A 13,933-nucleotide genomic window follows, 5' to 3' on the forward strand; every position below is an offset into this window, starting at 1 on the left:
GCAAAATTATAGAACAGGCAATATTAGTCTCTGATAAAAGAAATTAGAACACCGCTTGTATCTGGGATAGAGAGTGACTGACTGGGAAGGGACATGTGGGTACCTTCTGAAGAGACAGAAATATTTGATATCTTGTAGGTTGTATGGTTATGCACTTATCAAAATTCATTAACTGCACACTTAAGATCTGTGCATTTTATCATATGTAAATTATATCTCATTAAAAGATAAATCAAAGTGGAAAAAAATGGTCAGAAGTTATTTGAGAACTGGATCTTGTAGGGAATAGACGGGGTCCAAAGGAGAATTTTACTTTTCTTTTAACACTTTCTGTACAATTTGAATGTCATTTCCATGCACATGTTTACATTTATGAAAATAATTTACACAAAGCAATTGGCAGTTAAATTTGGGAAGTTAAGTACAAATTTACTGCCAACCTTAATGGAATCCAGTTGTAGGATCCCAGTTCAGCAAATCAAGGATACTATTTATATCAGTATAATTGATATTGAAAAATAAATTAAAAGTGCCTTGTAGATTGTGTCACCATGAGGCTGACACATTCTTATAACAGCATCATGGACTAGTTAGTAGTTCTTACTACATTAACAATTCCTAGAAAAGTTTTAAGGAACATGTATGCACATATACAAATATATATATACAGACAAATTGTTGGTGGAAGACAGTAGGTAGTAAGGAAGATAAATGGATATATTTCAATAGATTTCACACCAATTTTGGCATTTCCAGCTGCTCTTAAAAAAGAGGAAGACCTTCTACAAAGGAGGTTCATTCCCATGGCAAATTCGGCTGCCTGCCCACCCTTTTCTCCCCAGTCCTTCATTTTCATTACCTGCCTGGCCCAGCAACCGTTAGAATTTGAAATTCCTATTTCACATATACCCTACTTTTTTAATTCTTTACAAAGAAAGTGCATTTGTGTATAATTGGGAAATTTTTTTAAATGATAATTAAAAAAATTATTTTCTCCCTTAAGATCATTCTGATGCTATGTAAAGAATAAATTGGGGAGGCGGGGCAAGATGGCAGACTGGTGAGCTGTATGTTTTAGTTACTCCTCCAGGAAAGTAGGTAAAAAGCCAGGAACTGCGTGGACTGGACACCACAGAGCAATCTGTCTTTGGGCATACTTCATACAACACTCATGAAAACGTGGAACTGCTGAGATCAGCGAAATCTGTAAGTTTTTGCGGCCAGGGGACCCGCGCCCCTCCCTGCCAGGCTCAGTCCCGGGGGAGGAGGGGCTGTCAGCTCCAGGAAGGAGAAGGGAGAATTGCAGTGGCTGCTCTCATCGGAAACTCATTCTACTGATTCAAACTCCAACCATAGATAGACTGAGGCCAGACACCAGAGACTCTGAGAGCAGCCAGCCCAGCAGAGAGGAGACGGGCATAGAAGGAAAACAACACGAGAAGCTCCAAAGTAAAAGCAGAGGATTTTTGGAGTTCTGGTGAACACAGAAAGGGGAAGGGCGGAGATCAGGCCTTGAGGCGCATATGCAAATCCCGAAGCAAGGCTGATCTCTCTGCCCAGGGCACCTTTCCTTAATGGCCCTGGTTGCTTTGTCTATTAGCATTTCAATAACCCATTAGATCTCTGAGGAGGGCCGTTTTTTTTTTTTTTTTTTTTTTTTTTTTTTTTTTTTTTTTTTTTTTAAATCCTTTTTGCTTTTTCTAAAACAATTACTCTAAGAAGCTCAATACAGAAAGCTTCAAAGAATTGAAATTTGGGCACGTCAAGTCAAGAGCAGAAATAAGAGAGCTCTGAGACAAAAGGCAATAATCCAGTGGCTGAGAAAATTCACTAAACAACACAACTTCCCAAGAAAAGGGGGGTGTCCGCTCACAGCCACCATCCTGGTGGACAGGAAACACTCCTGCCCATCGCCAGCCCCATAGCCCAGAGCTGCCCCAGACAACCCAGTGTGACGGAAGTGCTTCAAATAACAGGCACACACCACAAAACTGGGCGTGGACATTAGCCTTCCCTGCAACCTCAGCTGAATGTCCCAGAGCTGGGAAGGGGGAGCAGTGTGAATTAACAGAGCCCCATTCAGCCATCATTTGAGCAGACTGGGAGCCTCCCAACACAGCCCAGCAGCCCAGAACTGCCCTGGGGGGACGGCACTCACCTGTGACATAGCACAGTCATCCCTCAACAGAGGACCCGGGGTGCACAGCCTGGAAGAGGGGCCCACTTGCAAGTCTCAGGAGCCATACGCCAATACCAAAGACTTGTGGGTCAGTGGCAGAGACAAACTGTGGCAGGACTGAACTGAAGGATTAGACTATTGCAGTAGCTTTAAAACTCTAGGATCATCAGGGAGATTTGATTGTTAGGGCCACCCCCCCTCCCCGACTGCCCAGAAACACGCCCCACATACAGGGCAGGCAACACCAACTACACACGCAAGCTTGGGACACCAATTGGGCCCCACAAGACTCACTCCCCCACTCACCAAAAAGGCTAAGCAGGGGAGATCTGGCTTGTGGAGAACAGGTGGCTCGTGGATGCCACCTGCTGGTTAGTTAGAGAAAGTGTACTCCACGAAGCTGTAGATCTGATAAACTAGAGATAAGGACTTCAACTGGTCTACAAACCCTAAAAGAACCCTATCAAGGACAGCAAATGCCACGAGGCCAAAAACAACAGAAAATTATAAAGCATATGAAAAAACCAGACGATATGGATAACCCAAGCCCAAGCACCCAAATCAAAAGACCAGAAGAGACACACCTAGAGCAGCTACTCAAAGAACTAAAGATGAACAATGAGACCCTAGTACGGGATATGAAGGAAATCAAGAAGACCCTAGAAGAGCATAAAGAAGACATTGCAAGACTAAATAAAAAAATGGATGATCTTATGGAAATTAAAGAAACGGTTGACCAAATTAAAAAGATTCTGGACACTCATAGTACAAGACTAGAGGAAGTTGAACAACGAATCAGTGACCTGGAAGATGACAGAATGGAAAATGAAAGCATAAAAGAAAGAATGGGGAAAAAAATTGAAAAACTCGAAATGGACCTCAGGGATATGATAGATAATATGAAGCGTCCGAATATAAGACTCATTGGTGTCCCAGAAGGGGAAGAAAAGGGTAAAGGCCTAGGAAGAGTATTCAAAGAAATTGTTGGGGAAAACTTCCCAAATCTTCTAAACAACATAAATACACAAATCATAAATGCTCAGCGAACTCCAAATAGAATAAATCCAAAAAAACCCACTCCGAGACATATACTGATCACACTGTCAAACATAGAAGAGAAGGAGCAAGTTCTGAAAGCAGCAAGAGAAAAGCAATTCACCACATACAAAGGAAACAGCATAAGACTAAGTAGTGACTACTCAGCAGCCACCATGGAGGCGAGAAGGCAATGGCACGATATATTTAAAATTCTGAGAGAGAGGAATTTCCAGCCAAGAATACTTTATCCAGCAAAGCTCTCCTTCAAATTTGAGGGAGAGCTTAAATTTTTCACAGACAAAGAAATGCTGAGAGAATTTGCTAACAAGAGACCTGCCCTACTGGAGATACTAAAGGGAGCCCTACAGACAGAGAAACAAAGACAGGACAGAGAGACTTGGAGAAAGGTTCAGTACTAAAGAGATTCGGTATGGGTACAATAAAGGATATTAATAGAGAGAGGGAAAAATATGGCAAACATAACCCAAAGGATAAGATGGCCGATTCAAGAAATGCCTTCACGGTTTTAACGTTGAATGTAAATGGATTAAACTCCCCAATTAAAAGATATAGATTCGCAGAATGGATCAAAAAAAATGAACCATCAATATGTTGCATACAAGAGACTCATCTTAGACACAGGGACACAAAGAAATTGAAAGTGAAAGGATGGAAAAAAATATTTCATGCAAGCTACAGCCAAAAGAAAGCAGGTGTAGCAATATTAATCTCAGATAAAATAGACTTCAAATGCAGGGATGTTTTGAGAGACAAAGAAGGCCACTACATACTAATAAAAGGGGCAATTCAGCAAGAAGAAATAACAATCGTAAATGTCTATGCACCCAATCAAGGTGCCACAAAATACATGAGAGAAACATTGGCAAAACTAAAGGAAGCAATTGATGTTTCCACAATAATTGTGGGAGACTTCAACACATCACTCTCTCCTATAGATAGATCAACCAGACAGAAGACCAATAAGGAAATTGAAAACCTAAACAATCTGATAAATGAATTAGATTTAACAGACATCTACAGGACATTACATCCCAAATCACCAGGATACACATACTTTTCTAGTGCTCACGGAACTTTCTCCAGAATAGATCATATGCTGGGACATAAAACAAGCCTCAATAAATTTAAAAAGATTGAAATTATTCAAAGCACATTCTCTGACCACAATGGAATACAATTAGAAGTCAATAACCATCAGAGACTTAGAAAATTCACAAATACCTGGAGGTTAAACAACACACTCCTAAACAATCAGTGGGTTAAAGAAGAAATAGCAAGAGAAATTGCTAAATATATAGAGACGAATGAAAATGAGAACACAACATACCAAAACCTATGGGATGCAGCAAAAGCAGTGCTAAGGGGGAAATTTATAGCACTAAACGCATATATTAAAAAGGAAGAAAGAGCCAAAATCAAAGAACTAATGGATCAACTGAAGAAGCTAGAAAATGAACAGCAAACCAATCCTAAACCAAGTACAAGAAAAGAAATAACAAGGATTAAAGCAGAAATAAATGACATAGAGAACAAAAAAACAATAGAGAGGATAAATATCACCAAAAGTTGGTTCTTTGAGAAGATCAACAAGATTGACAAGCCCCTAGCTAGACTGACAAAATCAAAAAGAGAGAAGACCCATATAAACAAAATAATGAATGAAAAAGGTGACATAACTGCAGATCCTGAAGAAATTAAAAAAATTATAAGAGGATATTATGAACAACTGTATGGCAACAAACTGGATAATGTAGAAGAAATGGACAATTTCCTGGAAACATATGAACAACCTAGACTGACCAGAGAAGAAATAGAAGACCTCAACCAACCCATCACAAGCAAAGAGATCCAATCAGTCATCAAAAATCTTCCCACAAATAAATGCCCAGGGCCAGATGGCTTCACAGGGGAATTCTACCAAACTTTCCAGAAAGAACTGACACCAATCTTACTCAAACTCTTTCAAAACATTGAAAAAAATGGAACACTACCTAACTCATTTTATGAAGCTAACATCAATCTAATACCAAAACCAGGCAAAGATGCTACAAAAAAGGAAAACTACCGGCCAATCTCCCTAATGAATATAGATGCAAAAATCCTCAACAAAATACTTGCAAATCGAATCCAAAGACACATTAAAAAAATCATACACCATGACCAAGTGGGGTTCATTCCAGGCATGCAAGGATGGTTCAACATCAGAAAAACAATCAATGTATTACAACACATTAAAAACTCGAAAGGGAAAAATCAATTGATCATCTCAATAGATGCTGAAAAAGCATTTGACAAAATCCAACATCCCTTTTTGATAAAAACACTTCAAAAGGTAGGAATTGAAGGAAACTTCCTCAACATGATAAAGAGCATATATGAAAAACCCACAGCCAGCATAGTACTCAATGGTGAGAGACTGAAAGCCTTCCCTCTAAGATCAGGAACAAGACAATGATGCCCGCTGTCACCACTGTTATTCAACATTGTGCTGGAAGTGCTAGCCAGGGCAATCCGGCAAGACAAAGAAATAAAAGGCATCCAAATTGGAAAAGAAGAAGTAAAACTGTCATTGTTTGCAGATGATATGATCTTATATCTAGAAAACCCTGAGAAATCAACGATACACCTACTAGAGCTAATAAACAAATTTAGCAAAGTAGCGGGATACAAGATTAATGCACATAAGTCAGTAATGTTTCTATATGCTAGAAATGAACAAACTGAAGAGACACTCAAGAAAAAGATACCATTTTCAATAGCAACTAAAAAAATCAAGTACCTAGGAATCAACTTAACCAAAGATGTAAAAGACCTATACAAAGAAAACTACATAACTCTACTAAAAGAAATAGAAGGGGACCTTAAAAGATGGAAAAATATTCCATGTTCATGGATAGGAAGGCTAAATGTCATTAAGATGTCAATTCTACCCAAACTCATCTACAGATTCAATGCAATCCCAATCAAAATTCCAACAACCTACTTTGCAGACTTGGAAAAGCTAGTTATCAAATTTATTTGGAAAGGGAAGATGCCTCGAATTGCTAAAGACACTCTAAAAAAGAAAAACGAAGTGGGAGGACTTACACTCCCTGACTTTGAAGCTTATTATAAAGCCACAGTTGCCAAGACAGCATGGTACTGGCACAAAGATAGACATATAGATCAATGGAATCGAATTGAGAATTCAGAGATAGACCCTCAGATCTATGGCCGACTGATCTTTGATAAGGCCCCCAAAGTCACCGAACTGAGCCATAATGGTCTTTTCAACAAATGGGGCTGGGAGAGTTGGATATCCATATCCAAAAGAATGAAAGAGGACCCCTACCTCACCCCCTACACAAAAATTAACTCAAAATGGACCAAAGATCTCAATATAAAAGAAAGTACCATAAAACTCCTAGAAGATAATGTAGGAAAACATCTTCAAGACCTTGTATTAGGAGGCCACTTCCTAGACTTTACACCCAAAGCACAAGCAACAAAAGAGAAAATAGATAAATGGGAACTCCTCAAGCTTAGAAGTTTCTGCACCTCAAAGGAATTTCTCAAAATGGTAAAGAGGCAGCCAACTCAATGGGAAAAAATTTTTGGAAACCATGTATCTGACAAAAGACTGATATCTTGCATATACAAAGAAATCCTACAACTCAATGACAATAGTACAGACAGCCCAATTATAAAATGGGCAAAAGATATGAAAAGACAGTTCTCTGAAGAGGAAATACAAATGACCAAGAAACACATGAAAAAATGTTCAGCTTCACTAGCTATTAGAGAGATGCAAATTAAGACCACAATGAGATACCATCTAACACCGGTTAGAATGGCTGCCATTAAACAAACAGGAAACTACAAATGCTGGAGGGGATGTGGAGAAATTGGAACTCTTATTCATTGTTGGTGGGACTGTATAATGGTTCAGCCACTCTGGAAGTCAGTCTGGCAGTTCCTTAGAAAACTAGATATAGAGCTACCATTCGATCCAGCGATTGCACTCCTCGGTATATACCCGGAAGATCGGAAAGCAGTGACACGAACAGATATCTGCACGCCAATGTTCATAGCAGCATTATTCACAATTGCCAAGAGATGGAAACAACCCAAATGTCCTTCAACAGATGAGTGGATAAATAAAATGTGGTATATACACACGATGGAATACTACGCGGCAGTAAGAAGGAACGATCTGGTGAAACATATGACAACATGGATGAACCTTGAAGACATAATGCTGAGCGAAATAAGCCAGGCACAAAAAGAGAAATATTATATGCTACCACTAATGTGAACTTTGAAAAATGTAAAACAAATGGTTTATAATGTAGAATGTAGGGGAACTAGCAGTAGAGAGCAATTAAGGAAGGGGGAACAATAATCCAGGAAGAACAGATAAGCTATTTAACGTTCTGGGGATGCCCAGAAATGACTATGGTCTGTTAATTTCTGATGGTTGTAGTAGGAACAAGTTCACTGAAATGTTGCTATATTATGTAACTTTCTTGGGGTAAAGTAGGAACATGTTGGAAGTTAAGCAGTTATCTTAGGTTAGTTGTCTTTTTCTTACTCCCTTGCTATGGTCTCTTTGAAATGCTCTTTTATTGTATGTTTGTTTTCTTTTTAACTTTTTTTTTCATACAGGTGATTTGAAAAAAGAAGGGAAAGTTAAAAAAAAAAAAAAAAAAAAAAAAAAAAAAAAAAAGATGTAGTGCCCCCTTGAGGAGCCTGTGGAGAATGCAGGGGTATTGGGCTACCCCACCTCCATGGTTGCTAACATGACCACAGACATAGGGGACTGGTGGTTTGATGGCTTGAGCCCTCTACCATAAGTTTTACCCTTGGGAAGACGGTTGCTGCAAAGGAGAGGCTAGGCCTCCCTGTATTTGTGCCTAAGAGTCTCCTCCTGAATGCCTCTTTGTTGCTCAGATGTGGCCCTCTCTCTCTGGCTAAGCCAACTTGAAAGGTGAAATCACTGCCCTCCCCCCTACGTGGGATCAGACACCCAGGGAAGTGAATCTCCCTGGCAACGTGGAATATGACTCCCAGGGAGGAATGTAGACCTGGCACCGTGGGACGGAGAACATCTTCTTGACCAAAAGGGGGATGTGAAAGGAAATGAAATAAGCTTCAGTGGCAGAGAGATTCCAAAAGGAGCCGAGAGGTCACTCTGGTGGGCACTCTTATGCACACTTTAGACAACCCTTTTTAGGTTCTAAAGAATTGGGGTAGCTGGTAGTGGATACCTGAAACTATCAAACTACAACCCAGAACCCATGAATCTCGAAGACAGTTGTATAAAAATGTAGCTTATGAGGAGTGACAATGGGATTGGGAAAGCCATAAGGACCAAACACCACTTTGTCTAGTTTATGGATGGATGTGTAGAAAAGTAGGGGAAGGAAACAAACAGACAAAGGTACCCAGTGTTCTTTTTTACTTCAATTGCTCTTTTTCACTCTAATTATTATTCTTGTTATTTTTGTGTGTGTGCTAATGAAGGTGTCAGGGATTGATTTAGGTGATGAATGTACAACTATGTAATGGTACTGTAAACAATCGAAAGTACAATTTGTTTTGTATGACTGCGTGGTATGTGAATATATCTCAATAAAATGATGATTAAAAAAAAAAAAAAAAAAAAAAAAAAACAAAGGTGAAATAAAGATGTTTTTAGACACACAAAAAAAAAAAAAAAAAAAAAAAAAAAGAATAAATTGGATGAGGCATATTCTATTCATGCATGTGAGTTTTTGGAGGATGGAGTTTTAAAATTTTCTAAATTACATAATTAAATAATTATATAAAGAAAGCTAGAAGAAAAAATGATACACATACCATAAGCTTTTGCCCTGGTTCAGGGCAGAAAATAACAAAATCTGCTTCAATGTTAAGATGAATGTGTCCTTGATCATCATAAATATCTCCCAGTTCACACACTACTTTGATGTTGTCATATGCAATGGGGACACCTAAAAGGCTGTTAAAAAAAAAGAGAGAAGAAAATGGTATTTTTTTATCTTCTTTAAAATAGACCGATTAGATGGCCTAACAGTCCAAAAAAGTATACATCTCCTAAATATAACCACCCAGTCCAAATACAACAGCATATGAAGAGTCTGTTAACTTCAGTAGTCTAATTTCACCAAAGTCCAATATATTGACTAACTTAAAAGTGATTAAGATAAGTACCCAGAAATAAATGTCCAATTATGCAATGGGAATAATTGGCCTTTCTTCCCTCTGTGCTACCTGTTTGAGATCTAGTCATGATAGAATGAGAAAAACAATGGGAATTGGCAAGGAAAATATTTGTGCACTCTTGCAAGTATGACTGAATCAGAGGCAATTTTGGTATTATTCACCATTACTGATTTTCTGTAATTGAAGGCAATTAGCAAGGAGAGCATGCATTAGGGTAAAGCTGAAGCCAATGACATAATAGAGAAAAATCCCCAAACTACAACTGTTACTAGTAGATGCAAGCATAATGAAATACAACTGCATCACTCATTGAGAACTGACTCTGATACTTACTTTAGATTACTCCAAAAGTTTGGCAGCCAAAATTAGGGGGTAACAATTTTTGTAAAATATAATTTCCAAGTTCTTGAGAAACTGTAGTAGGGAAGCACACCTTGCAGCTTCACTACCACACCCACTACCTCTTCCAGAAAATCTTCCCTCCAGGCAAGGCTGAAATTCCTTCCATTTCTGTTTCTATAGGACCTGGAATATAACTTGATCACAGCTCTTAATCTAATTTTATTGAATCTACTTGTGTGAGTCTCTCTCTGTGTGGGTGCATGTGTATAAATCTGGACTTCCACATAAGCTTCGAAGGCCCTTGAAAGCAGAGAACATTTTTGTTGAACTCAAATTTCTAGAATGACTCACACAGAATAAAAGAAAGACTTTACCCCAATAGCTGTCATTTTTCTAAAACAGCCAGGAGCCACAGAAAAGGAACTTTAATAACTACCCAAGTTTGGAAAATCATAAACTCTGTGGCTTATTCAGGAAAGCACTCCAGTTGTTGATTTCTGCCTGTGGCTTTCCTAAGGAGGCACCATACCATCACTAAAATGATATAAGGTACACAAAAAACAAAAAGTTAAGAAAGCAAATAAAAAAGTACTAGATAGAAAAACAAAAAAGACTTCAAAATAGTCCTTTATATGATATTCCATAGGCATTTTCCCAGTTAGAAATTTCAGAAATTATCACTAAACTAAATAAACCAGAATTTTCTAGTTTTTAAAAATTTTCCCCTCTCCTCTTCGTAAACCAAATATCAGGCAGATACAGATGAAACATCAGGTAGGCACAGAGTAATTAAAAAACAGGTGAAAACACATGGTTCTGTGGCTTTCCTTGTTTTACTAATCAATGCCTTCCTTCTCAACTATCAGAGTGATTCTCCAGTGGGGGAAGATTGTGGATTTGTGGTGCTATTCATGGTTGTCACAATCATTGGCAAAGGGCAGGGATGGGAGATGTCCTGCCATGTACAGGATAGTCTTGTTTATTGAAGAAATGTCCTTTGCTCCACATGACTTTCAAATAAACATACAATCCTATTTATAAATAGCTTGGCATAAAACCTAACTCTAAAAAAAATATCTAAAATACAAAGTCAACTGTGCATGGTTTTAATATACACGAACATGTCTAGGAATGCAGCTAATATGTAAATTCAAAGAAGACTGTTTTACTTGGAACTTCACCAAGAATTAGTCACTATTTTGGAAAAGCATTTCACCAATGGGATAATATATGGGTTATCTGAGTTGTCAATTCAAAACACCTGTATCGACCCACACTTATAACTCTTAGGTATAGGGGTAGGCATCCAACTACTTCAGTTTTCTCAGGTAGTCATGCTTTTAAGCAGAATCATATTGAAATACATTGTAATATACTGTATTATAATACAGTATAGATTTTTTGACTTTATGTAGGTGGATTATATGATTTTTAAATTTATTTTCAGCATAATCAAGAGGATATTTCAGGGTAGTAAAGGTGGTATTACAAAATATTTCTTATCAAAGGGAGGTACTGGGCCAATAAGGTTGAGAACCACTGACTAGGGAAAGTGACAATAGCGCCTAAGCACAAAAGGCTTTGTGTATATCCATCAAACCTTTGGGAAAGAACTCACAGCATGTAACTTACTAGAAGTCACCAGAAATCTAAAGAGAGACACTCCAACATATATATCTTTTCCTCCTTTACTTTTATTTTTCTGAAACCATCCTAAGTGGGCTTCAGGGTGGGTGTTACTCCCACTTGGCATGTTTGTGGAACAATCACATTAAGCTTAAGAAATGTTAGAGTGTACATTTAAGACTTCCCCAGAACTACTAAGGAACATATCTGCCACCTTCAAATAACTCAAGAGCTGTCATATGGAAGATAGATAATAAGGTTTTTTTCTGAATGACCCAAAGGCACAACTTATATATTATGTAATTTTAGAAAACTACTTATTTTCTCTGAGAAAGTTGAAATGGGATACTGTTATAGTTTGCTAATGCTGCTGGAATGCAAAACACCAGAGATGGACTGGCTTTTATAAAAGGGGGTTTATTTGGTTACACAGTTACAGTCTTAAGGCCATAAAGTGTCCAAGGTAACACATGAGCAATCAGGTACCTTCACTGGAGGATGGCCAGTGGTGTCCAGAAAACCTCTGTTAGCTGGGAAGGCAGGTGGCTGGTGTCTGCTCCAAAGTTCTGGTTTCAAAATGGCTTTCTCCCAGGACATTCCTCTCTAGGCTGCAGTTCCTCAAAAAAATGTCACTCTTAGTTGCACTTGGCATATTTGTCCTCTCTTAGCTTCTCTGGAGCAAGAGTCTGCTTTCAACGGCCGTCTTCAAACTCTCTCTCATCTGCAGCTCCTGTACTTTCTTCAAAGTGTCCCTCTTGGCTATAGTTCCTCTTCAAAACAATCCCTCACAGCTGCACTGAGTTCCTTCTGCTTGTCAGCTCATTTATATGGCTCCACTGATCAAGGCCCACCCTGAATGGGTGGGGCCATGCCTCCATGAAAAGTATCTCATCAGAGTTATCAGCCACAGCTGGGTGGGGCACAGCTCCAAAGAAACACTCAAAGAATTACAATCTAATCATCACTGATAACATCTGCCCACACAAGATTGCATCAAAAATAATGGTGTTTGGGGGGACATAATACATTCAAACTGGCACAGATACCTTTAAAAAATATCCTGGCTCTGAGAGGGAAAAGTAGATAGTCAAGTAGGGGATGCTGTTTTCACTAATCTGAAAACCACCTTCAGTTCCTCCCTTTTTCTCAGTCAGTAACAAAGAGAAGCAAGTCCTACTGATTTTACAAGATGATCATAAAGTTTGGAAACATAAGCAACTATGCATGATAAATGGTTGATTGGTATTATATTACAATTCACAATATGTTCAATGTGTTCATTACAATGCATAGTTCAATGTGTAGTGCATTAATGCAGCATTTCTATTATTCTCTGGATATACATCTGATGTGTCGACTCATGATTTTTATCTGATTTGCACATAATATACCTATGTCTTTAGCTCACCCCACAAATAATGGGAGACAGGTGGGTCCAGATCTGTTCACAGTGCAGCTTCCTCCACATTGTCCCATATCACTATAGAAATTATCATTCAGTCAGACCCTCAGCACTCTGGTGTAGTCAGCCATCTACTGGAGCACCTATGGGTGACTTTCTCATAGCAGGCTAAGTGGAAACATTAATGGGTTACAGAAAGTAATAAAACCTAACAGTCATCTATTTTTCCAGATTTTCTCCAATCCATTCCATTATCACTTTTCTCTTTGATGATTATAGCCATCTGTTAACTGGTCTCTGTGTCTGCTGTCTTAATCTTTTTTACCATCAACTGATGCTACCCAATGATGTTTCTAAAACTGCAAATTTGTTTATGTCCCAGGGACCACTGGCATGTACCCTTCTCTCAAGAGAGTACTAATTTCAGAATTAGAAGGCACTGAAAGGAGAAAGAGCTAACCCTGCTTAAGCACATTAAAAAAAAAGTGATAAAGTCAGGAAGGAAAGAGCAAAATGGTTATCCACCCTGAGCCCCCTTCCTTCCATAATCTCACTAAGTGTTTATGTTAGTGTCTTTGATCCCCTGCCCTCTTCTCCAACTGTACCCCACTGCCCAACTGCACCCCACTGCCTTTCCCCTGACATATTCCAGTTATATACTTATAGATCCATGGTCATAGCATACTGTTTCACATCTCTATCCATTTGTTTATGCCACTCTCTCTACCTGTAACACTACTATCTCAAAGTACTCCTCCTTCTATCAAATCATTCTCAAAATTCCCAAGATTCAATTCACCACTCTTTCTCTTGCTATGTCTTTACAGATTTCTGTTAAATTTTAACACTTCAGTGAATTTATTTGACTTACACTTTTATCTCTCTACGGGATCTTAAAGTTCCTTGAAACAGAGATCTTGCTTTTTTTTCTTTTTTGTTGTTTTTGCATCCCAAGTCCCTGATATACAATACAGACACAACAAATATATGTTGGTGCTTGTAGGATGCTGTATATGATTGACTGACATGATTCATTCTTAACCTGGGTAGAGTTCACCATCCTTTGAGAAGGTGATGTAAGTTTTGGATACTTTCCCCAAGGAAAGTGACATAGGAAATCT

The 13,933-nt window shown here is 38.5% G+C and overlaps 1 protein-coding gene across 2 annotated transcripts in view; it reads right to left on the minus strand.

Moving 5' to 3' along the window:
- POLR1F (RNA polymerase I subunit F) overlaps nt 1–13,933 on the minus strand; it is a 30,579-nt gene that overhangs the window by 15,488 nt on the left and 1,158 nt on the right. For both annotated transcript variants that reach the window (XM_037836869.1, XM_037836867.1), the window contains exon 2: nt 9,077–9,218. In XM_037836869.1, the coding sequence (XP_037692797.1) occupies nt 9,077–9,218 (142 nt within the window). The remainder of the gene's footprint in view (nt 1–9,076; nt 9,219–13,933) is intronic.

The sequence above is a fragment of the Choloepus didactylus genome, chromosome 5, assembly GCF_015220235.1.
Source record: "Choloepus didactylus isolate mChoDid1 chromosome 5, mChoDid1.pri, whole genome shotgun sequence".
Taxonomy (NCBI): domain Eukaryota; kingdom Metazoa; phylum Chordata; class Mammalia; order Pilosa; family Megalonychidae; genus Choloepus; species Choloepus didactylus.